General features: G+C 47.9%; 1 protein-coding gene across 2 annotated transcripts in view; it reads right to left on the minus strand.

Annotated features, from left to right (window-relative positions):
• The window catches only part of Vdr (vitamin D receptor), a 57,185-nt gene extending 32,983 nt beyond the window's left edge, over nucleotides 1–24,202 (minus strand). For both annotated transcript variants that reach the window (XM_047551537.1, XM_047551538.1), the window contains exons 1-3: nucleotides 24,046–24,202; nucleotides 3,585–3,662; nucleotides 219–366 (exon numbers count right to left, since the gene is read on the minus strand). In XM_047551537.1, coding sequence (XP_047407493.1) covers nucleotides 219–366; nucleotides 3,585–3,609 — 173 coding nt within the window. In that variant the 5' untranslated portion in view covers nucleotides 3,610–3,662; nucleotides 24,046–24,202. The remainder of the gene's footprint in view (nucleotides 1–218; nucleotides 367–3,584; nucleotides 3,663–24,045) is intronic.
• Nucleotides 24,203–24,444: the final 242 nt, after the last annotated feature.

Genomic DNA, 24,444 nt, shown 5'->3' on the forward strand with positions numbered 1-24,444 from the left:
AAAGCAACTTCTGAGGGGGTCAGAGAGTACAGCTAGAACTGAGAGGAGGTGGGAAGAAGAAACCTTTCACCAAAGCCCTGTTACTGCCAGTGACTGTGAGAGCCAGCGTGTTCCATGGACATGGTAAGGAAGGAGACATGGAAAGCACAGGGGTCCTCTTGAAGGGAGAATCTTGTTCATCTTTTCTTGCCCTCAGAGGAGGCTAGGAGGAGACTCACCTAAAGAAACCTTTGCAGCCTTCACAGGTCATAGCATTGAAGTGGAAGCCTGTGGCTCGGTCTCCGCACACCCCACAGATCCGGGGCACATTCCGGTCAAAGTCGCTAGGGTCAGGCAGGGAAGTGCTGGCTGCCATCGCCTCCATCCCTGCAAGAACAGTAGTCGGCCACAGTCAGGGTCAGAGTCAGTCCCAGGGCCAGCTGGCATCCTTTGCATCAGCACCCTGCCAGAGAGCTCGGCAAAGCCTGGCAGCTCCCTGGGGCCCAAGACAGAGTTCTTCAGAGCCCTCACTGTGTGGCTCTCCCTCCCCAGCTAGCTCAGAGCAAAGCTGGGAATCAGACTGCCTGGGCTCAAAACTGCATCAGCAGGGCTCCTTTGGGTGAGGTGCTCAACTTCTTTGTAGCCCTACTGTCCTCATATTAAAGGCATTTTACTTCACAGGGTGTGTGGAAAGGTGACCCTAGTGAACATATGTATGCTGCTGGCACCAGCTCCACCTCAGTAGCAGATGCCCCCATCTTTTCCACTGTGCCCTTAAAGAGAAAAATGGGGAACCCTCTGATGCCCAGCCCTGAACCCTTGTCATTCCAGGTATTGTTCCTTGTACATGAGGATTAACTGGCCTCATGTCCCTGGTGTCCTGGTATGGAGGTAAGAAAAATCTTTCCTCCTGTTTTCTTTTCCCAATAACATTTAACATTATTTTGAATGTCCTTCTGAGTAATATGAGTCATATACAATTAACTAATTTTGTTTTCAGAGATGGCCTTTATAAATAGGCATTATCATCTAGAGATGGATTTCACACTTGAGGAAAGGGGAGAGGGAACAAAATGTCACAACGCTGGGAAGCCCTTCTCAGGAAGTGGCTGACCACTCTTCCATTAGGCAGATTGGGCCCTTGGCTTCGCCTGCTGCTTCCACGATCCAACCACTATCAGGCTCAGAGCCAATTCTGGGACACTCAGGCCTTCCCCAAATGCTTTCAGACTCTGCTGCTTCCCAGTTCCCCCATTTTATCTTTTTTTTTTTTTTTTTTTTTCCAGGGAGGTGGTTGGTACCAGGAATTGAACCCAAGGACACTTAACACTGAACCACATTCCCAGCTTTTTTTTTTTTTTAATTTTGAGACTGGGTCTCACTAGGTTGTGTACAGCCTGGCTAAGTTGCTGAGACTGGTTTCAAACCTGCAATATTCCTGCCTCAGCTTCCCAAGCTGCTGGGATTATAGGCTTGTGTCACCATACCCGGTTTCCCCAATTTTATCCGAATCCTTCCAAGAGTCATCACAGTTTTAAGTGGTCCCTCTGCTCCAACATAAGAGGGTCACTCAGATTAGAAGAAAAGTAAGAGAGAAAGTCAGAAAGAGGGGATGAGCACCTCCCTACTCCAACCCAGGGCACCATTATCTCCCACCTCCCAGGGTAAGAGATAGATTCTGGGGCCCTGGAGGTGGGGTGCTGAACTACTTTTTAATGACTAGGCTGGCCCATGTCTCTGAGCCAGGGTTTGGAATAATAGGCTCATTAGAGTCCAGTTTCACTGCATCCTCATCTGCCCCTCCCATGTAGGTGCTGTTGCCCCCACCCCTTTACAAGCCAGGCCCAGAGAAGCCCAGACCTTGGGGCATCTCCAGCAACTACTACTGCCAAATGCATAACACAATACTTTCTCTCTCTCTTTTAATTTTCCAAAGAGCTTTGTGCTAAGGGAAGGAAACTGGGTGGATAAGCAAGGATACATCATTGTTAGTTCTAAAGGGACAGCGGGAATCCTGGTCAGACAGATGAGGATCCCTTAACCTTTTCTTTCAGCTTTTCTTTTTCTGGGAACTTTAGTATAATAATGATGACACTATTATCCATCCGTTTTATAGTTAGATTTATACTTGCTAAACTTCTCTCTCTCTCTCTCTCTCTCTCTCTCTATATATATATATATATATAGAGAGAGAGAGAGAGAGAGAGAGATTCACATATATATATATATATATATATGAATACAAATGTATGTGTGTATATATGTATGTATATATATGAAAGCATTAAAAATGAATGATGAACAGAATCGGCAGGGATAAGATTGAGGAGAATTATGCAGAGGCATTATATGGTAGTGATGTTTTATTTCTTTGAGAGGTAAATATATGATATCTTATTCTTACTAAAACACAATGTCTATGTTTTACTTTATTTTTTGGTACTGGGATTGAATCCAGGGCACTTTACCACTAAGCTAAATATCCAGCCCTTTTTATTTTTGAGACAGGGTCTCACTAAGTTGCTTAGGACCTTGTTAAATTGCTGAGGCAAATTTCTGATCCTCCTGCCTCAGCCTCCTGAGTCACTGGAATTACAGGTGTGTGCCACTGTGCCTGGCAATATCTATGTCATATATGTCCATCTACACATATATGAAATATTTCTTAATTTTAAAACAATTGAAAATAAAAGAAAAAAGTGCCACTGGGTCTGTCAACAACATCCTCATAGACTATTCCAAGTCCAGGCTGACTCTTGTAAGTTTCTAGGACATAGCAGGCATCCAAGATGTGGGCAGGGATCCCAGAGCCCAACACCATTGTGGGGTAATAGGAGAAACTGTCTAGGATGCTTGTGGTTTAACCCTGGTCAACTGACATGAAGCAGTTCAGAATCATCATGATGTTGATACAGAGTCTGGGTCATCCAGACTGCCCAACATTCGGTGGATTTGGTGAAAAAAGATAAATAGGAGGTGAACATTAGCCAAATCAGTTCAACAAGGGTTTACCAGCATATGACCTCACTGGAGACGTTATGACACAAGCGAGTTGGCAAGCTGCAGTCCTGCAGGGGCTGAGGTACTGTCTTAGAGTCAGGAGCTCTCCTGGTCTGGGGCAAGGGCCCAGGCACTGGGCTAGGCTGCACAGAAAGGCTGGATCAGCTGCCTGAGGCCCACAGTGATTAGGACAATAGCTATGGAGCTGAGAGAAGACCTAGCCCTGCTTGGGGTTACTCACTGCCACAGAAAGCCAGTGCCCAAGGCCTGAGTCCAGGTGCGAAGAGGCCCAGAGTTCTGTGGCTTGAGAGCTTAAAGTATAGAAGCAATAGGCAGAGAGCACAGCGGGCAGGAGAAAGAGCAGATGGGAGTTGGTCAGGAAACGTCAAGCACATAGGTGCACCCCTCCTTACCAAGGCCCTCTCTGAGCTGCCGCCACACCCCAAGTGCTGTGGGTCTCAGCTGCATGTTCTGTTCACCCCCATTTGTAAAGGTCCAGTCAGTACCCCCTTCCTTCCCCTGCCCACCCCCTTCCTATAACCCACCCCTGCCCTCGAACACAGAAAGCAGGCCAGGGAGGCTGCAGCTAACGAGGCCGTACCTACCTGAAAGAGCAGGAGGCAGGTTCATGGAGCCCACGGAGCGCCACTGTGAGGTTTCACAGGTGCGTCCAACCAAGGACCCTGAAATGAAGAAGGGAGACATTTTATCTAGTCTTGTGCTGATCTCCCAGGCAGTCCTCTAAGGAGCACAAGGTACAAGATTCTTTCCAGGGACGTTAGGCTCCAAACCAGGGACTGAAAACTTGAGTGACTTGGGGGCAGACATGCCACGTTGTCCTTGGTAGGGGTGATTGTGGGGGAGATGGGTAGAACCAGAGGCAGGGAGCAGCATGAAGGAGTGGGAAGTGTTGAGAATGGCAACCGGAACTGGGCAGATGTGGCCTGGGGATGTAGCTTAGTGGTCGAGCACTTGCTGCATGTGTGAGGTCCCGGGTTTAACCCTGAGCTCCACAATAAATAAATAAATAAAAGAACTGGGCAAATGCGAACAGCCCCCCCCCCCCCTTAGGCCCTCCTCCTCAATGCAGAGCTGAGGGAGGAGGGATCTCTTTCTAAAGGAGATCGCTCCCTTCCACTGCTCCCAGTCCCAGATTTTGGGGATGCCCTGAGAAGCAGAGTCATAGGGTGGCCTGGCAAGCTGCTGAGAGCGGGAAGGAGATCGAAGCCCCAGGCAGGATGGCAGAGGAGGCTCCAGGAGCTGGGAACCACGAGGGCTGGGATGGCTGCCCAGGGCCCTGGACTCTCGGGACATCTTCAAGGGCAGGTGTCTGGGATCTCCTGTCTGTGGAGCCTGGGTGTAGGCGGAGCAGGTGCTGCAGGGGTTAAAAACAGCAACTCATTGCTTTCAAACAGGATGTTTCCTGCCACTTTTAGCTCTTTCCCAGACATGCTTACCACCCCAGCCTTAGTGAAGGCTGAGGGAAGGCCGATTCTGGTGCCCAGACTCTGGGTCTTAGTGGCATGACAGGTCACCAAGGTGGGGCTGGCAGAATTTCACCCTCCCCACTTCTCTACCTATGAGACAGAGAGACAGACAAACAGATAGACAGACACACACACACATGTCCTCCCTTTCTTGATGCAAATAGATGGTGACTGGGGAAATACATAGCTATGTAGTTACCTGACCCTGACCCTGGCCAAGGCCTTTAAGCCAAACCCCAGGTGGGGAGGGTCTAGTCACCCAGGTTTTGTTTCTCTTCGCCTCTCTCTCCTAGTGGCCTGACTAGGCAGGGAAGGGAAAAACTCCAACGGGTTTCCAAGACCTGGGGACTGTCCTAGAACTACTAGCCACTGAGCCCATTTGCCACCTGTCAGGTACCGCCAGGCCACTGGGAATATCCAAGGAAAATGCCAGTGGATAACGAGCCAAGGGGCGGGGTTGCTACTTCCCAGGGCCATGGTGGTGGGAGGTGTGCCTGCTGGGGACACGTTTCCCTTTGCTCCCTCTGCTCACATGACCCATGTCCCCTGGCTGACCATGCTCTTCTGGGTTCTACTGAATGGCCTTATGGATTTCTTGGGCTCTCTGCCTGGTCTTCAGGAAGATGGAGGCAAGAACAAAGTGCATATAGAAAGGACCACTGCTTTTCATGTTCTCAGACCCTATGGTTTTCAGAAGTCAGAGGTGCATGACTACTCTTGAACTTTAAAAAAAAAAAAAAAGGGTACCAACTATCTACAGTGCCCTGGACCTGCTCAGTGCTGTACCCTTTATTACAATTAACCCTCACAACAGTTCTGGGACTTGCAGAATAGTCCCATTTCAAAGGAGGCAAAATAAAAGTTTGGGGTACTTTGAGTGACTTTCCCAGGGTCCCATGGCCAGGAAAGTGGTGGTACCAGGCAAGGACAAATTGAGGGCAGCCTGATGGTAACCCCCAGGTGCTTCCGTGGCCTCCCATTTCCATTGATAATCATCAAAGCAGACACCTATTGCTCTGTACTGGGCCCTGCTCCAAGTTCTTCATGCATACTTACTCATTTAACCCTCACCACAACCTCGTCAGGAAGGTACTGTTATTATCTCTAACTTAGGGATGGAAAAACGGAGGCATGGGAAAGTGGATCGTCTTTGGAGCCAGAATTTGAAACAAGGCAGCTTAGCTGAGTCTCTACTCAGAGCTACATTTCCTAAGAGAAATATTTCAATCATTTTCCCAGTCCCAACCCCTGGACCCCCTTCACCTCCACTAAGTCGGGGAACAATGCAGAGAACAATCCCCAGCTCATGAGGGAAGAATGTTGTGGCCCTTTTCCTTCCAAGGACCCCCAGGCCAGGAGATGGCAGGCCTCAGTCAGGATCTGCTTTCTACCAGTCAGCCCCTCATCTGGGTAACTCTGTCTAACAAATGGCCCCTTCCTTCTCACTCAACTTTTCAGTACTGGATGACCCTTTTAGGAGAGTTTACCCTAAATTGAGCCTCTGGATCTAAGTGCAAGTTGATACAAAATAAAAATAAAAAAGTGGGGCAAAGACACAGAATGAAAAAGAGGACAGGTCATAAAAACCACTTCATGTCCTCCTTACCACGTCATGCGCTCTCCCACACCCACCAGCAATCATGTTCTGAGTACAGAAAACATCCCACTGCTTTTGCAACCTCTTCCTGACCCTGCTTTAGAAATACTGAAACCCCCAGCACTGAGCCTTGGAGAAGCAGGAGGAAGGAGTCCAACTCTGCAGAAAGTCCCTTGCTTCTATTCCTTCAGGGCCTGCGTCTCATGTCCAAACCTCTGTGTGACCCTGACCTTGACCCCAGTTCCAGCAAGAAATGAGGAGATCGTGTAATTTCTTCCAGTCACAGAAACCACAACAACTGCCTCACCTACATGTCTGCCTGCCAGTTCACATGGCAGATACCCCATCTTCCAGCAGCTTCTGTTAAATGGTCATCCTTGGGAAGAGCCTTGCCCAGGATATATTTTTTTCACTAGTGACTTTCAGGGGTTCTGGGCAGAACCCTGGGTAGACAAGGATCAAAGTCCTCATCTCCCTCCCACTGGGCTCATTTTAGCTCTACCACATTGACTGGACCCATTTCTGAGACCTGAGGGTGGTAGATCCGTGACTCTGAGGAGGACCCAGGGGTGGACAAGAGGCTTACCACTAATGTCTTTTCCAACTCTGAAAGTGTGCAACTCCGAGACCAGAATTCCCATCATGATGAGGTCTTCAGTGAAATGCATTCACCAAGTTTTCTCCCTGACCCCTCAGATGAGCCCTAACATACCTGCCTGAGCAACTGAGACCTATTCATCCTCAGATACTGAGGAGGAGGAAAAGCATGAAAGATGTGGCCCCAATGTACTCCAGTGGATAACAAGTGCCCAGGAGAGGGGTCCTCAACCAGGTTGAGAATGGAGTAATCAAAACTGGACTTCCTAATTGTTGACATTGGCTCAAACTCCCATTCCTTCTAGAAAGAAATGGAAATCTAAGCAATTTCCCTACAGAGAAAGAGATTTTTTTCTTCTTCTTAGACTTGACACAGAGTGAAGCACACGTGGGGCTCTCTCTGGAGCAGACAGGTCTGTGTGTCCACCAGCCATAACAGTACATGTACTAGTGTGCACACACCCTTTTCTTGCTGATTTTCATTTCATCATCCTTTCAACTCAGTCCGTGGCATGGTGAGTACTGTATGACCTACCTAGCTCTTCATCTTTCATCTCTTTATTCTTGCATGTAATTTAGGCATAGTGTTATCATGGCTAGCTTCTTCCTTCTCCACCCCCTAACATATACCCTCTTTCTTTGTCCAGAACAATTTCAGCATTACTTCCCCCCCAAAAATGGGTAGGGGGTAGTTGTAGGCAGAGAAAAAGTTAGGGAAGGAGGGGAGAGGGTATACTGTATAAATAGTATCCAAGCTGCTTCTTTGTCCCACGGTTTCCCTAGTTCCTCTGTACATTTATATTTTAAACAGGGTGAGAATAGTTGAAAACTATTTTCTGCAGGCTACAAAGACCAAAGTAAAACCAATAGATATTAGTTGTCTCAGAAAATAGCAAGATTAGAAGATAGCTTAGCATCGCCTTTTCCAACCACCTTAAATTCCTTCTAGAATATTCTAAATGAAGGGTTTTCTAGGCTGTGCTTAAATATTTTTCCTAATGGAGAACTATCTCCCATAGAAATTCACCCTCTCTGGATGGCTGTATGCTTATAAAATGCATCACTGTGCACAGCTGAAATATTCCCTATAGTTTTCAGTTGCTGGTCCTAGACCAGCTCTTCAAGCCATAGAAGATGAACCTACTAGGCCATTCACACAGGCCTCTAGAGGAGGATTTGGAGGGGCTGCCAAATGGTATCACTGTGGAAATTAGAAAAAGAAGCCCAGTCCTCCATATACTTCTCTCCCATCAGTCAGAAAATTGTCATTAAAAAGTACAAAAATCTACAAAGCCTGTGTTTTTAGTGGGGGAGAAGGAGAGGAAGGAAGACAGCCTGGGCTACGGTTAATTTTGATTGAGACTCCATAAACTTGCCAGGTATGATCAGGATTCCTACAAGGGCAGGAAGTAAGGCAGTTCAGTACAGACCTTATCTGCCACAGCGGCCTTCACCTGGGAAGAACAGCTCCCAGCACAGGGAAAGGGCCCATGGAAGCATGTGCATAGCTGCCTGTGCTCCTGCCAATGCTGCTTGTCTCCTTGTCTGCAGCTCTGTGATTTCCAGGGAGGCTGGCCCCCAGCACCACAGCCCGAAGCCCATTTGTAAGGCCTACCAAACGTACTCAACCACCAGCTGAACAACGGGAAATTAAGTAGCAGATGGCCCAGTAGTGACAGGAAGGAGCTTACCCATGAAGGCCGTTCTTAACCAACACTTTTGGGAATATGCATCACCTCCGATGACCTGTTAAAGTCAGAGATTGACACCATACAGTGTCAGGGTCTAGAAGGGTCACTCCATTAGAAACCAGCTACAGACTCCCATTCACCAAGATTCATTCTTGGTTGACTGACCTATCACTTTTGGGTATAGAAGCAGCATCCTGGAACTGAGCAGAACTCTGAGGCAGGAGGCCCCAGGCAGTGGGGCAGTAGACACATGGCTTCCTTAAGTAGTTTCCACTTCTTATCAGCAACAATTATTCCTGCAAGCTGCTTTTTTCCAGTGGAAACTCTGCCCTCAGCTTTGTCAACAAGATTTCTGGGCTGATTACTGCTCTCCAGGTAACAGGCAGTCTATGCCCTGTCACTGCTGGAAAGTGTAGGCAGCCACAGTGGCCAGCGAAGCATAGGGAACCGACCCCATCATAAGCTATAAAACCAATCTCTCCGGGTTTATAGTTGAGGAAACCAAAACCATCAGAGGAAAAGTGACTTGTTCAAGGCCACGTACCAAGGGAATGTGCTTTCCCACCTTAAACCCTGGTCAAGTTTGGAGAACTCTACTTGCCAGCCTGAGCTGCTTCTTCAAGAGTGTGGCATAGGGGAGAAATGGACTATGGGGTCAGCATGCATTTCATTCTTCAGTAGAGAAGAGTTGTGGAAAGGCCTAATAAGAGGCCCTGATGCAGACTGCACGGGGACTACCAACACTGACTCCATCCTTACAACCAACACAGAGAATAAGAAAGGGCGAGGATCACTCACTTGCTCCTACCCGACCAAGTCCAGCTGCTGGCTCCAGTCTTCATGACCAAAGACATGGACAAGAACTCAAGACAGCCATGAAATATTTTAGAGAGAAGTGGGATATGCCTGGTCTGGTCTTTCCCTACTCTGGGTGGGTTTTCCTGAGATACTAGGATGGAGGTATATCCCAAGGATATGTGCTACAGGCAAAAGTTAGTGTGACTAGGGAGATTATTTGTCCAGTAACTTGGAGACCAAGAAATAGAGACTGGGCAGCCTCACAGGGAAAGCAACAAAAATACAGGGAAAGAAGGTCCAGCCTCCTTTGAGAATTCAAAAACTGCTTTTGCTGGTACAGCTAATGAATAAATGATATTTTCATTGAAAAAAAAATTTTTAAAGCCTTCAAGACAACAGCAAAGAGCTGTTGCTTTCTTCCAGGACATTCCCAAGCCCCACCTTTGGCATCCCTTTGGCTTTGACATTAAGCCTCTGTCTTAATGCTGGGACCCTTAGCTCAAATCCTCTAAGACCTGAGTCTCCTCTTTCTCAGACAGATTACTCCAAGGCCTTCCCCTACCTACCCAATCCACACTGGCCACCCATTTTCCTTGTAGGACCCATGCAATTTTGGAATAACTCATTCTTCCTGCATTGTGTGATAGGTCAATATCCCAACCTCAGGTCTTGCCAACTCCAAGGACTGGCAATCCTTGGCCTTAGATCCCTTACTTACATCCAGTCACCTTGGCTAGCTGGGTGCCCTTGGCTACCCACCATTGTCCAGCATCCCCCAGAATTCTTTCCTGTTTCCTTGTCTATAGAGGAATATGACAGTACCTGATTCTCACGGGCTGCTGTAGGCCGACCTCTGAGGAGCACTCAAACAGGGGCCTGGTACCTGCAAGCTAATAAAAGTTAGCTATCACTGCTAGAATTGTGTTATAAGTGTATCACTGGAGAACCCAGGACAATGAGGAGAAAAGCTTCAAGGCCCAGAGAGGATCTGCGGAGGACTGGAAATCTGCTCTTGGTCCTAAAAGGTCCACCCCAAATAAACATTTCCCAGAAAACCACATTTTTGCTGATGTGAGAAAAAACTGACCACCTCATACAGTGCGGCTCCCAAAATTTTGGCCGCTCGGAGTGGATGGAAATGGATCATTTTAATCTCTTGCCCAAAAAACAGAGAAGATGAGCTGCAAATCTGGACTTCCCTTCCACAACAAAGACAAGGCCCGTGGTCCTCAAGGTGTTGCTGACACTTTGTGTCCATCATTCTTCCTCTCCCTTTCTCATCTGGTGTCACCTCCCCCAGGTCCCCCATCATCTTGTGCTTGTCCCCTGTCATGCATCTGTCCTCACTCTAACAGCACCTGAAACATGACAACCTCTCGGATGCCCCTGTATGTTATCAGGGCGGCAGCAGCCCTCACCCGGCTCCTGCCTGCCACCACATGCAGCAGAAGGCTGAGGCAGGTACCAAGGGACTGAAGCTGGCAGGTGGCAGGCAGTGAGGGTTGCAGCACCTGGACGCTGCTTGACCCTACTATGGCCCCTCACCTAGACACTGGGCTGGTTCTGGCTCAGTGGGTCTGGACTCCTGGGTGCTCCAGCTCTCAGAGGCCTGAGAAGGCCATTTGCTTATTCTGTGGTAGATTCTGAGGCCTATGTCAGAATCAGTGAAGGGTACCTGGGGTCCTCAGATGGGCAGGTCTGGGAACTCCGGTCCCACATGGGGCTGATATACCCACAGGCATCGTCTCCTTCTTCTGGGTTATTAATGAGGGTGTAGACATTTCCCATATTCCTGAAGTTTCTCAGGGCCTGGGTCAAGTGGGAGGTTCCCTGTTACTTTAGAGGGCAGCAGCAGTCACCCCAAGTCAACTCTGGCTGCTACCTACTTTCTGATTAAAGAGATTTTTCAGATCTTCTGTTTCATTGGGTTTCTGGTTGTCCTATGATAGATTTCCTCTTGGGGACCTCCTTGGAGGGCCAGAGAGGCTGCTGCATTTCTTCTTGTCCTCACACTATAATGGGCATTAGTTCTGGCCTTGTTGTCTGATTTTTTTTTTTTTTTTTTTTTTCTTTTTTTGGTACTGGGGGATTGAACCCAGGGGCAAGTAACCACTGAGCCATATCCCTAGCCCTTTTTATTTTTTATTTTGAGACATGGTCTTACTATGTTGCTTAGGGCCTTGCTATATTGCTGAGGCTAGCGTGAACTTGCAATCCTCCTGCCTCAGTCTCCTGAGCCATTGATTACAGGTGTGAACCACCAGCTTGGCTGCTGTCTGATCTTTAATGGTGATCTCTACCCAGTTTTAAGTACCAACTGGCGAGGTATGTACTAGAAGCAGGAGACACAACAGCATGCAGGACACAGACCCTGGTCTCTTGAAATTTACAGCCTATGGGGAGACAAGAAGGACCCTCCAATTCAATGTGACACACTGTATGACATTCTAATCTATGGTGCAGGCAAGTACAAGAGAGAACCGGAGCTTATAGGAGAGCCCCTGGCCTTGCCCTGGTAAGAAGAGATAAGAGCAGGCTTTTTGGAGGAGGTCTATTCCCAACCTGTCAGCAGGGACAGGACAGAGCAGGAAAGTTTAATGTGGTAGTGGTAAGAGACTAACAAGGTTCCAAAATGGGGGATACTACATGTGCAAAGGCTGAGAGGCAAAAGGGAAAGGGCACCTTTGAGGTCAGAGACTAGTGCAATATGGCTGGAGCAATTGGGAAGTCACTGGGAAGAGATGAATCAACCAATCACACCCATTTTAAAAACCTGTAGGAAGAATATTCCATTCTTTTTTTTTACTGGGAACTTCTAGTAACACACTCAGTCTTAAATATCAGGAATTTAAATTTTTTTAAAGTTTTGGAACTTCTAGAGCCCATTCAGATTCTAGTCTCGTGCTGTGAAGAAAATAAAAAGGAGCTTCTCTATCATTGGTTCATTGAAAAATGACTTCAGAGGTCAGTAGAGCAGCTGGTCTCTTCTCTAGCACAGCTGAGAGTCCTATGGGTGTACACCCAGAGTCCCTGGGGAACTGTTAACCTGGAACTAAAACCATCAGTAATTGAACTGGAAGGAAGAGATAGAGGAAAGAGTTCCTGAAATTTCAACCCAGCTCAACAAGAAAAAAAAAAAAAAAATGTTTCATGAGAGAAAATCGAAAAAACAAACAGTTCAATAAGGGCAAATGGAAGCTGGAAAACTTGTCAACCACTATATCCTGTCAATCCTTCCCTCATTCATCAATCTGTTTAGGGAGCCCAGATATGGTTGCTGGGCACATGTGTTGCTGATACCACACAGCCTCTAGGTCCCCAAACTTACCTCCACCAGGCCACTCAGCCCACTCTGGTCTCCTGGTCAACAAGGTCACTTCCTTGTTGCCAGGACTTGCTCTGAGGAAGGGCACCAGGCACAAATACATGATGCTCATAAATAACCTGCACCATGGACACAGGTGGAAAATCCCATTAGATGTAGGTAAATCTGAAGCATACCTTGAGACCAGAAGTCCAAATTCATTGTTGGCTAACATTACACAAGCCTCACCTTACCCTCAAAGCTATAATTAAAGGTAATCCTCTTATTTAAACATATGAAGCCAGGTACCATAATCTGTCTGGAGGATTCTTCCACAGGGCCACAAAGTGGTAGAAGAGCTGCCTCTGTCCTAACCCATGAATCCTCCCCAAACTATACTCTACCTTCCTTGGCACTATCCATTCACCATCTTCCTCTTGCTTCTCCTCCTTATTTTTCTTTGGTACTCAGAGGTCAAGAGACAGCAGATTTAATTCACAGAGTAGTTTCCAATGAATGCTGCCCTAGCACAGAGGAGGAGCTAAACCCTGGGTCTCCAGAGGAAGGACCTCTGTCCCTCCTGGGAGTCAGCTGCTTGGAGTTCCAAAGCTGCCCTGAGCTAGGCTTGCTGCCCAACTGGCCTCTGTCCCAGGTAACAGAACTTCCACTCTCCGCTCTCAAACTCTTCCCTAAAGAAGGAATTTGATGGAGTAGCTCAGAGCATAGCTCAGGTAAAGGACTTGGGTAAAAGCCAGCTCCAGCCACTGGGCTGGGCCACCATTGTCAGTCAGAGCTTCTGCCAGTCGGTAGCCAACGGGAAACAACCTATGGGAGGAAGCCAGAGGCTGTGGCATTTTCCCTACCCCTGGGGGAGAGGCAGCAGCCCCTCCACCCACTGCTTCCCCTTCTTTTCCCAGAACTCTCCCTGACCTGAAAAACAACTCTGCAGCTGGGTTCTTCAGGAGCCCCAGATTGAAGTTTAACAGACAAAAATAATTCCCTTGAGTGAGCTATTTTCTCCCCAGCTCTTGGAATAATAGCTCAGGGTGACAGGCACTGGGGGTAGGCTTGGGAGGAGCTGGCCACAGGCCACCATCTGCTTAGGGCCCTTCCCATGTTCACTCCCTATTCCCCCTGAAGCCAGGATTTTCAGGGAGGTGGGGACCTTAATCCAGGGCTCAAACACTAACTGTATGCCCTGCCTGCTACCACCTGTGGACTCCAAGTGGGGACTGAAGGTGACAGGATAAGGAAAGCCTGAGGGGGCCAGAAGTGTTAAGTCTCCATGGCTCCTGTTCTCTTACAGAATGGAAAGAAGAGGAAGAAATCACTGCTACTTTTATTGCCTCAAACAAAGGATACTATACCATTTGCCTATCTCACAAGATTATTGTATCAACTGAGACAAAAATATTTAAAAGGTGTTACAAAAGATGTTACACTCTATAAAAATGTTAGCTGTTATGTTACTGTTATTCCCCCAGGTATTTAAGAGCAATATAGTATCACATATAAAGTGGAAGCTGTGAAAAGACATCTTGAAGAAGTCCAAGAATCAAGATCATTTCTGCCAGCCTGAGGCCCTCATAACCTGGGCAAACGAGCGCAGTGCAGGGGGCTGGGGTGCAGTGTGGTGGTGGCGAGCTTGCCCAGCACTCCTGAGGCCCCACACGGGTGGCAGCGACAGGGAGGACTTCCCTAGAGCGCAAGCTGTGAACCAAGCACATTCCAAAACCTTCCACTGGCTGTTTGTCTTTAGGGTTTTTGTTTGTTTTTGCTTTTGCTTTGTTATGCCTGGAGACCCTTTCCTTGACAGTTTCCTTTTGATTTCTCTCACATGACTTCCCTTCTAGTATCTCCGGGGAAATCCCTGAGTGGAAAGACCAAGTATGAAAGGAAGAAAGAAGGAGGAAAGGGAAGGAGAAGGGGGTGAGAGGCACGGGGCGGGGGTGGGGAGGTGGAGAACTCATTCAGGGATATCATTCTGAAAAGTTTCTTGATAATTCACCAGAGAGAAACATTCTGCATTATAATGCATGGTGATCATTTATTCCTCTAGTGAGGAATTCTCACTAAAGGGGTTCCCCCTGTCTTACTTTAGGTAGCAGTCACCTGTGTGAACAACAACAACAAAACTGTCAGAGGACCCTGTAGAAGCTTACAGGCTAAACCTGGCTGAGATATATTCTGTTTAGCCCATTACCAACAGAGATTACAAATAGAGATTTCACTTTTGAAAAAAAAAAATCCTACAGAAAAACTGGATTTTGTAGCCTCAACGGACTACAGTCCCAGTGGCAAGCCCTCTGGCCTGAGGTGGGCCACCAACCAGACCAGGCTCGTGCCCCCCAATCTATCTCATCAGGGTTTGCACCCCTCCAGCTCACTCCCTATTCCTGGCCCTAGTCCACAGTGGCAGCAGAGGTCTGTGTTCAGAGACATGCACTTAAAAGAACAGGCTCTGGAGGCAGCCTGCCTGGCTGGCTCCAATCCCTCATTTCTCCCTGACATTAGCTGTGGAACCAGAACCAATTACCTGCCCTGTCTAAGCTTCTGTTTCCTCAAATGTTAAATAAGAAAAATAATAGCACCTACCTCCTTAGTCTGTGAGGATTCAACAAGATAATGCATATCAAGTGTTCAGCACGGCACCTGGCACATAGTACCTGCTCAGTAAATGTTAGTATTTGTTATTGTGCACAATTGGTACAAACACCAGGGAGAATCCATCTGAGCTCAGCCAAGCTTTGCAAGATGATCTACCTATACAGAACAATTGCCCTTCAATTCTTCTTTCTAGCTCAAGGGACCCAGACTACATACAATCACATTTTAATCCAATAAACACCTTTTGAGCAAACTTGTTAGGTATTGTGCAGTGATGCTTCAGTGATGGGATCAGATCTGCTCTCAGGGGCTCACAGTAGAGTGGGAACAGTGGACAGTTGAATACATAGTCATAGACTGTCAAGTGGAGCAAAGTACCACCCTCCCTGCACCAGCCCTGCCCAGCCCTATGCTTGGCATTCAAGGAGGACCCGGGGTGAGTCTGACTTCTCCTTCTAGCCTCCAAACTTTTGGGGGCGTCACTAAGGAGACACCCAGTGGTGAGTTAGCTCTGCTTCCCCTCATTTCCCAGGCTGCACACTGGATTTCAACAGTCAGATCTCAAATGGAGTTCATGACAATGGAATTTTACCTGAGGCAGCCCATCCTCCACTTCTTCACATCATGGCACCCAAGATGTGGGTGTGCTTGCCAAATAGGCTGGGCAGAGGTAACTTCCCACCCCTGGCAGAAGTCCGGAAATTCAGAGCCATTTGGAACAAAGAACTCTGCCCTAAAGGTGTTTTCCAGCATCTCCCGGCCAGCTTGGAACTGCCCTGATCACCCGCCGCCACCACCTGCTGCCTCTTTTTCAGCCTTCCTCAGATGAGAAGGGAAGGGGAAAGGCTGAACTGAAGACACTTCAGGCAAAGGCAGGGGCAAGCTGGACTTAGAAAGACCTGAATTGAAGTTCTGGTTCTGATTTAGTACCTCAATGACTTTGGGTGAGAAATTTTAGCCTCTTGATCTCTTTGAACTTCAGTTTCCTCCTCCTAAAATTAGGATAATATTACTTACCTCCTAGGATTAATGAAAGGCTTAAATAAAAAAAAAATGTATGAAAAACATTAAACACAGTTCCTGGAATATAGTAAGTTATAAATAATGATTGGTAATACAATTTTCAGCTATTACATAATATGGTAACCTTATAAGGGTCAAAGGTTGGTGTAGAGAGAGAAAGACGCTGGGTGGAGCTGGGGGTGGAGGTGGGGGCAAAAGAATAGGCAGGCCCTGCCCCTCTGAGCCTGGCATGGGCCTGATAGCCAAGGTGAGGCCCAGGGCAGAGGCACTTGCCTGCCCCTGGAGCTGACAGGCACAGACTGGCTGGATAATTACAGAGTTGAGAGCCGGGGTGGCCCATGCAACTGCCCAGCCAGCCACATTCTTTTGTTGCGTGGGTGGCTGGATGGGTGGGCAGTTAGCTGTTTATGTGACTATCAGGATGCTGGGTATATCTAATACCTCCTTTCCCCAGAACCTCCAGGCAGTGTGTTCAGCTCTGGGAGGGGGTTCTCTGGAAGGAGTCTGCTCTTCTCCATGTCACCTCCCTTGTCCCCTCATCTCAACCCTCCAGCTACTCCCAGCTTCTCAGATGGGACAAGACAGATGGCCAAAGAACAAGGCCGACTCTGAATTATTGGCTAGTGGAAACTATTAAACTTTAGCCTACCTTACCTTTAGTCTAGCCCTTAAATGATCAAAAAGTCATGGATGGGCTAGTTATGGTGATACACACCTATCATCCCCAAAACTTGTGAGGCTGAAGCAAAAAGATAACAAGTTAAAGACCAACCTCAAAAACTTAGGGAGTCCCTGTTCAAATTAAAAAAATAAAGACTTGGGATGCATCTCAGTGGTAAAGTGCTCTGAGTTCAGTCCCCTGTACCACGCAGATACATACAAAGGCCCTGGACAGAGGGGAATCCCATCACAAATCCAGCCCCATGTACTTTGATTTAGCTAGCACCCCCATGGTTCTGATACTTCATGTCTTTTTCTCAAAACTGATGCCCAAGGAAAATATATCTTCCTTCTAATCCACTTGACAAAATGCAACTCTTAGGTATTAATTGAGCACCTAGTATGAGCTCAGCACTGACACCAGGCTCTTGGCCCAACTAAAGAAACCACCAAATGTCATGGGATTCCTCACTCACTGCTTGTGAAAGCCCAGAGAGGAAGGGCTTCAGCTGCACCTGAAGGCCAGCATGGGGCTCTCAGAGTCAGGCTGAGGCAAGGATGGGGTCACCTTTGCATACACATCAGTCAGAAACCAGGTGCTTGATCCACAGACAATTCCATTATAGCCAAAACAGGTTGTAGAAACTCATCTAATACAATGTTTTCATTTTAGAAATGTCGTCTATAGCAAGTGTTAAAAAAGATGATGGAAAAAATGTGACCTTTCATCCACTGCTCAAAGAAGTGCTTTTTGGTATAACTACTGTGGAGAACAGTTTGGCATTGTTTAGTAATGCCAAACACAAAATTCCATGTAAGCCAGCAATTCCACTCCTAGGTATGTGCCTTAGAGAGATTCTTACATGAGCATCAGGAGACAAGCCTAATATGTTCCTTGCAGTATTGTCCATAATAGCCCTGAACTGAAAATGACCCAAACGTCCATCAAAAAGAGGGAGCACATAGAAGTTGTGGTATTTATATAAGATAGAATACTACACAGCAGGGCAAACTAATGCACGGTGGCAATATGCATCATATGAATATGATACCTCAGAAATATGATACTGAGGCTGGGCACAGGGGCTCATGTCTGTAATCCCAGCAACTCTGGAGGCTGAGGCAGGAGGATCACAAGTTCAAAGCCAGCCTCGGCAACTTAGTGAGGCCCTAAACAACTTAGTGAGACCCTGTTTGAAATAAAAAATAAAAAGAGCTGGGGTGTGGTTCAGTGGTAAAGTGCCCCTGGGTTCAATCCCCAGTATTGGAATGGAAATACAATACTCAATGAAAGAAGGGCATCACAGAAAGTACATGTATGTAAATTTCAAAGCCATGTAAAACAAAGGCACATCTGTTTTGTAAAACATACAGAGATGATACAAAGAAAAGCCAGGAAATAATTAACCAAAATTCACCTTGGAGTGGGGAACCAAAAAGGGGGATGCAAATGGGGAGAGACAAAGCAGCTTTTAAGATACTGTAAATGTTCTATTCCTAACTTAGGTGTGAGTGTAGAGCTATATAATATTATTCTGTGATATACATATAAACATATTGTATTCTCTTGTGTGTCAGATGTATTTATTTCACAGTTAAAACAAAAAACAAAAAACAGAGAATTGAAGAATTGAGTCCCAGAGAAGATGAGTAACCTTTCCAACCTCATCATCTAATGAAAGGCAGAGAGAGAAATCAACTTACTGAATCTGAGTTTAGCCAGGTGCTAAGACAGCCATTCCTGAATTCTCATGGGGTTTCTCACAATGACAGGTTTGGGGGCTAGTCAATTTAAAGACATTTGCAAGAACTCCTTGCCCCCTACCATTAAATTCCCAGTCTCTTGAATAGTGCCTGATTCATAGTAGGACTTTGGCCCATATATGCTGAATGACTGCACGTGCCTTTCAAGGGCCCAGTTTGTGCCAAGAACCTGACTTATTTGATCTAATCCTCACACAATCTGACAAGGGAGTTATTATTATCCCCAATTTGCAGATAAGGAAACTAAGATTTTGGAGATATTAAGAAACTGGCCCAAGTTTACCAGCTAGAAAGCCAAGATTTGAACCCAAGAGTTGAACTTAGACTCTTTGTGTCTCCTGTTCTGCCAGGCTGCTGGCACAGCTTCTAACAGTGCTACCTAAAATCTCCACAAACTACACACTAAAGAGAATTATAGGAGAAAGGCAGAGGCAAAGAGTGAGAGAGAGAGAGAGAGACAGAGAGAGAGAGAGAGAGAGAGAGAGAGAGAGAGAGAGAGAGAGAGAGAGAGAGAGAGAGAGAATGAATTATAATACTTAGCCCAAAGTAAAACTGTATACATTAAAGGAGAGTAGAGATCAACAGGGCCAGGCAGGAGGCTATCAGAAGAAGTTATAGTCCATTTCTCCTTCCAGAAGAACTAGGTTTGGGAGCTCTTTAGGGACAGCCAGAAGGGGAGAAAAGGTAGGCAGGGTGAATAGTTCCCTGTTGATCAATGGGATGAAGGTCTTTTTTACCTGTTGCACTTAGCACATAGGAGGCTATCAATAAAGCGACTTGTTTGAAATGGAAAGAGTTTCACATTTGCCTTTCCGGTCATTCAACCTTATTTGATTCCTCAACATTAACTTCTCTGCACAACGTTACATCTCCCAGGTTCTTTTTCTTGCCGAGGAATATGCCTAAGACTGCCAGAGAGGCACTGAGGTCTAGAGGTGCTGGCAGAGGGAGCCTTCTGAGATGCCACCATTCCCAGAGGAACCTTTGGGCAAACTGAGCTTGCTCTCAGGTCAACTTGTTCAAACTAGTTCGTAAATCTAACTCTGCTGCTCACAAACATTTATTGCAGGCCTGTAATGTGCATGACACAGCACTGAGTGCCCTGTGGCTGTCCTGTGAAGGCAGAGGTGGTAGAGTTCTATGGAGGCTTTGGCAGCCTGCAGCCCTGCATGTGAGACCTGACTCTCTCCCTTAAGAGTTATGTCACCTTGGCAGTTGCTTAACATCTCCAAGCCTCAATTTCCTCATTTGCAAGGTAAACACGGCAGTGATTCCTGACTCCCTGAAACCAAGAATGATGAGTCTGGGAGGCTGTGCTTGTGCCGTTCATAGCATTGCCACTGCCACCAAGCGAATGCCCAGTGCGCCGCTGTTCCTAGAACTACAACTCTGGCGCCAGCAGGTGGCACACACTGGATATGCCACTAGTAAAGCCATGAGCTTCCTTGGTGCTCCATAGTGTCTGGAATGTCACACCTTGCATAACACCTTAAAGCTTGTCATCAAAAGGCCAGTAAGAGGCAGCAGCTTCCTAGGAACAGGCCCTTGGGTCCTGTCCCAACTCCACTTTCCCGCTGGTGCAGCTGTCCACACCCTGTGCAGGACCAGGACTCTCCCCTGTGCAGAATGAGGACTTTGTGTGGCATTTGGTTCTGGGAACACTGCTTAGTCTATTCCTTGGCATGGGACCTGCAGGGCAGGTTTGCAGAGACATGACACACACTCGAACTCACAGAGCGCCTACTGCTTCTGCCTCTCATTGCTGCCATGTACTCACCAATCACGCCAGCCCTCCCTCACCAGTCCAGGGTCCTGTCACCTTCCCCTCCCCACAAGTTGCTTCCCAGGTGGGATTTCCCAAGAGGCCTTCCCTTGCCCTTTTGTATCACAATGAGAACGACTTCCTTCCTGCCAGAGCAGAGGAGTCACTACACAGTCATGGAGGAGATTCCACTCCCGCCATGCCCTACTCCCTAATTACTCAGATGCGAGACCTCTGGAGACTCTCCAAGGAGCCTTCCCTGAGCATCTGGACCACAAAGCCCAAGGACTCAGAAGAAGCGGGGGCAGTTTTTCTTCCACATGTCACCACCACAGGATGCTGTCGCTGCCACCAACGCCTAAAGCTTGGGTTGAGCAAGAACTGTCTGTCCCCACCCTGGACCATTTCCCCAACAGTCAGGACTCTCAACAGTCAACAGTCCTGACTGGGGAGTTAAACTCTAGCATTCAGGGGGACTGACTCCATCTCCTGCTACACAGCTTGTCTCTGGCATTAGTCTCTACCTTGGTTGTCATTTCCCGGGATCTCAATTACAAGTGACCCGTGTCCTTTATCTATTGACTACTCTTTCCTTCCTGGTTGTTACCCACTGAAAGTTGGACTTTCCTGTTGGGTGGTATGACCCTCAGAGGTCTGGGAAGCTAGAAGGATAAAATGAAGAGGCGGAAGAAGGGGAAAGAGGGAAGAGGAAGCATGAAGCCAAGTGAGTCTTGGCCCTACTATAAATCCCAGTTCCCCCAGGGAAGCGGAAGAGGAGTTGGCAGGTCTTCCTGTCCCTGTCTGAGGTGGGGTGAGGGAGGAAAACCAAAGGTGAGGCCAATCACAAGTCAAGGGTGAAGGGAAATCACGTGGGTGGTGGACTGGGTCCTGGGAGAGGATGACTAGGAGCAGTGCTACCTTTGGGGGGAAGATTGGAATTGGCCAATAATCCCAGGGAGCAGGCTGGGGTGTTGGGGTGGTTCTTAAAATTAAACTACCTCATCTTCCCCTCAACATTAAGCCTCCATCGTCCCCCTCATCACTGTGTGTGACCTCTGCTGGGTTTGGGGTGGTATTTACTAGGATGATTAAAATTTCTAGTTTGCCCTGGACAGTCTTGGTTGATGTGCATTACCCTGGCACAATCACGCAGAACATCCTGTCACTCCCCAGAGTACCTCAGTTTGAATGATAAATTATACAATCACTCTAGCATCTTCAGTGGGACACTGACACTGGGGAAAGTTAAGGTGAAATCAGAGAGGAGCATAATTAGAAATGAAGCCCTCGTGGTTTAGAGCAACAGCCAGAATGGCTTCAGTCCAGCTGGATCCTTCCAGAACTGGAAAGTGGTGAAGGGAGAGCCCGAGAGTGCTGCTCCTCCTGTGTCTCTTCTGATTGTCTTGGGGGCAGAGACCTGGTCTGCTGGGATCTGTTTCCTGTCATTCTTTAGATGGCCTGGCACCATGCTGGGCACACAGAGGCTCTTAATCAAATTTGGTCATTTCCTCACTTTCTTCTACTGCCTCCCAAATGGACCTGCAGCAAAAACTAATGGAAGTTGGAGCCCAAAAATTCCCTATCCAGTCATAAATCTGAACGTTATTCAGGCACTTCCTGGCCCTAACTCTGTAACCAGGAGAATCCCACTGCTGCATAGGCAACAGCAGGTTTCTAGCAGCGTTTCCAGAGGCTGTTGTCAATCAGAATGGTTTCCTTAGGATGTGGGGTAAAGAGGTGGAAAAACAGAACTTCTTCTCATGTCTTGGATAACCACTTGGTACAGCCCATCAGGCCCCAGGCCTTCCTTATCCAAGGCATGGGCTTTGGACATTGCTATCTGTGCTAGGGGTAGAGGGTAGAGGTCCAGGAGATCTTCTGGAGCTTCTTCTATAATTCAGTCCCCAAAGGAATCAGTTCTGAGACCAAATAGAGGAAGAAGACTGGAAAACCATAAACCCAAATAACCAACACACCCCAAACAGCACCTGAACCTACCACAATACACAAACAAAATCTGATGGCCTTGACTGAAGTGGAGTGAGGGGTCAGAAAAACTTCCTCTCTGTCTTTCTTTCCCTCCTTTCTTACTCTATTTTTCAGTCCCTCTTTTATCTTGGTAAGGGACCAAGTCATAGCTAATCAGGACCAGCCAAAGCCAAAGACATGGGACCCAGCCAGAGCACAGACTGTGAATTCCCCAGCTTTTTGCAGTTTGAGTCAGACCAGCAGCCTTGTTGGCCTCCCTGAATTCCTCTCAAACAGGTCTAGAGAAGCTACTGAGTCGGGGGTCATGGGCTCTGGGGTGCCTTTTTCTGCTCAAGGACCTCTAGCATCCAAAGCAAAAGCCAGAGAGAAATTTTCACTTTTACTACCTCCTGGTCTGGCTACATGCCAGTCCTGAAACTACTTCAGAGGGACCCACAATTCCCTCCAGCACTACAATGGTGAAAGGATGGGGAAAGGTCCCCCAACACACAACACTCTTGGTTCACAGCATTGAGGCTCCTGTGTCCAGACAACACGTCCCCACCTCAGCAAACCACCCCCAACTCTCTAGACTGGGTTAAAGAATTTATTTGCATTTTGTGGTTCCACAATCCTTCCAATTTATTCTTCATGCCTACCTCACTAGCAGAGGTGGGCAGCTAATAAGATCACTGAGCACAAATGGGATGAAAAGCTGGAAAATTCTGCAGTGCTGGGATGTACCTCTCTGTTCTAGAGAAGGATAAGAGATGTGGATTTACCACAAAGCCGCAGTCCCTTCACAGTCAACTCTTTCTGGAATCATCCCATAGCCATCAAATAACCATTGCTGTGTTGGGTGTCTGAACCCCTGCCCGCCACCCAATGGCCATGGGAAGACCGCCTTCCAGCAGGGAGCCACAGCAGAGCTGAACTCTGCCCAGGAGAACTTCTGCAATGCTCAGAAAATGCCTGCCCAACTGCTTGCCTGGGCTCTGGCCCCTCTGGCTGCAATTGAGCCCAGACAGGAGGCTGACTCACTCACCACACAGAGGAGGAGGAGGAGAAAGAGGAGGAGGAGGAAGAGGAGGAGGAGGGAGAAGGGCCTAGGTTCAGAGATTCAAGATCCCCATAGCCCAAGCAGATTGTCTTAGCCTCTGGTTCATGGGAGGGTGCACAGCTGTCCACAAGCCCTGGACATGGCACACAATTCCCTCTGAGTTATTTCCATTTAATTCTCTCCCCCCACCAACAAACTAGGGGCCCCTCACTCTCCAAGCAGAAACTACTCCTCAGGACTCCTCCCGGTTTACATGCTTGCCCTTGAGTTCCTCTGGACATCTATGGACAGGTTCTCCTGAAAAGTTAATCCAGTGCACCAGTCAATTACGTCTCAAATCATTGGTTGTTAAATTCAAGAAAAGAAAAATACTCTACGTAAAAGACCCAACTCCACTATCACAGGTGGCCATACGCGGGTCCTGCAGGATAATAAATAAAGCCACACACACTTCACCCCCAGAAGTCCTTAGCACCATCGACAGCCAATCGCACCCGTCCTTATTCTTCCCCTCCATGCCAAGACGCCCGATGGAGGAAGGAAACAAATGGGTCTAGTTGCCCAAGTGCTAAGCACTGTCCTAGCTGAGCACTTCTACGTTGAGTTGCCTGAGCATCGAGGAGACGCTTACTCCTCGCCAGCTTGGCAAGAACTTCAACTTTTTCAGACCTCCGTGCCCCCTCAGTGTCCCAACCTCATGGCACCACAGCCCGGATCTCAGTCGCTAAGTTTTGCTCCTGAGACTTACACTCAAGTGCTTGCACACGGGCACTCTGATCTCCGGATCTCCGAAGCCCCGACCCGGGATCCAATCCCTGTCCTAGGACCCGCTTCCCTGCAGCTCCCAGGTCCGCACCTGGTCCGGCGGGTGGGCACGAAGGTTGGCGCTCCCGGCGCCTCGGATTCGGCGGCTGCCTTTTGACAAGCACAGACTGCCCAGCACCTGGCCCCGCCCCTCGAAGGGACCCGCCCCCGACCCCGCCCCGTTTACTGGTCCCGCCCACAGGCTCTGTCCTCTCTTGCCAAGCTCTTCCTCTGCGCTGCAACCATCTTGACTTGGAATCAACCACTGCACTGCCGCCTTGGAGTCCTTACCTGATGAAACCTCCCTCGACTGCCTCCATAGGGCCAGGCATACTTCTGCCCC

Source organism: Sciurus carolinensis, chromosome 4 (genome assembly GCF_902686445.1).
Source record: "Sciurus carolinensis chromosome 4, mSciCar1.2, whole genome shotgun sequence".
Lineage (NCBI taxonomy): Eukaryota > Metazoa > Chordata > Mammalia > Rodentia > Sciuridae > Sciurus > Sciurus carolinensis.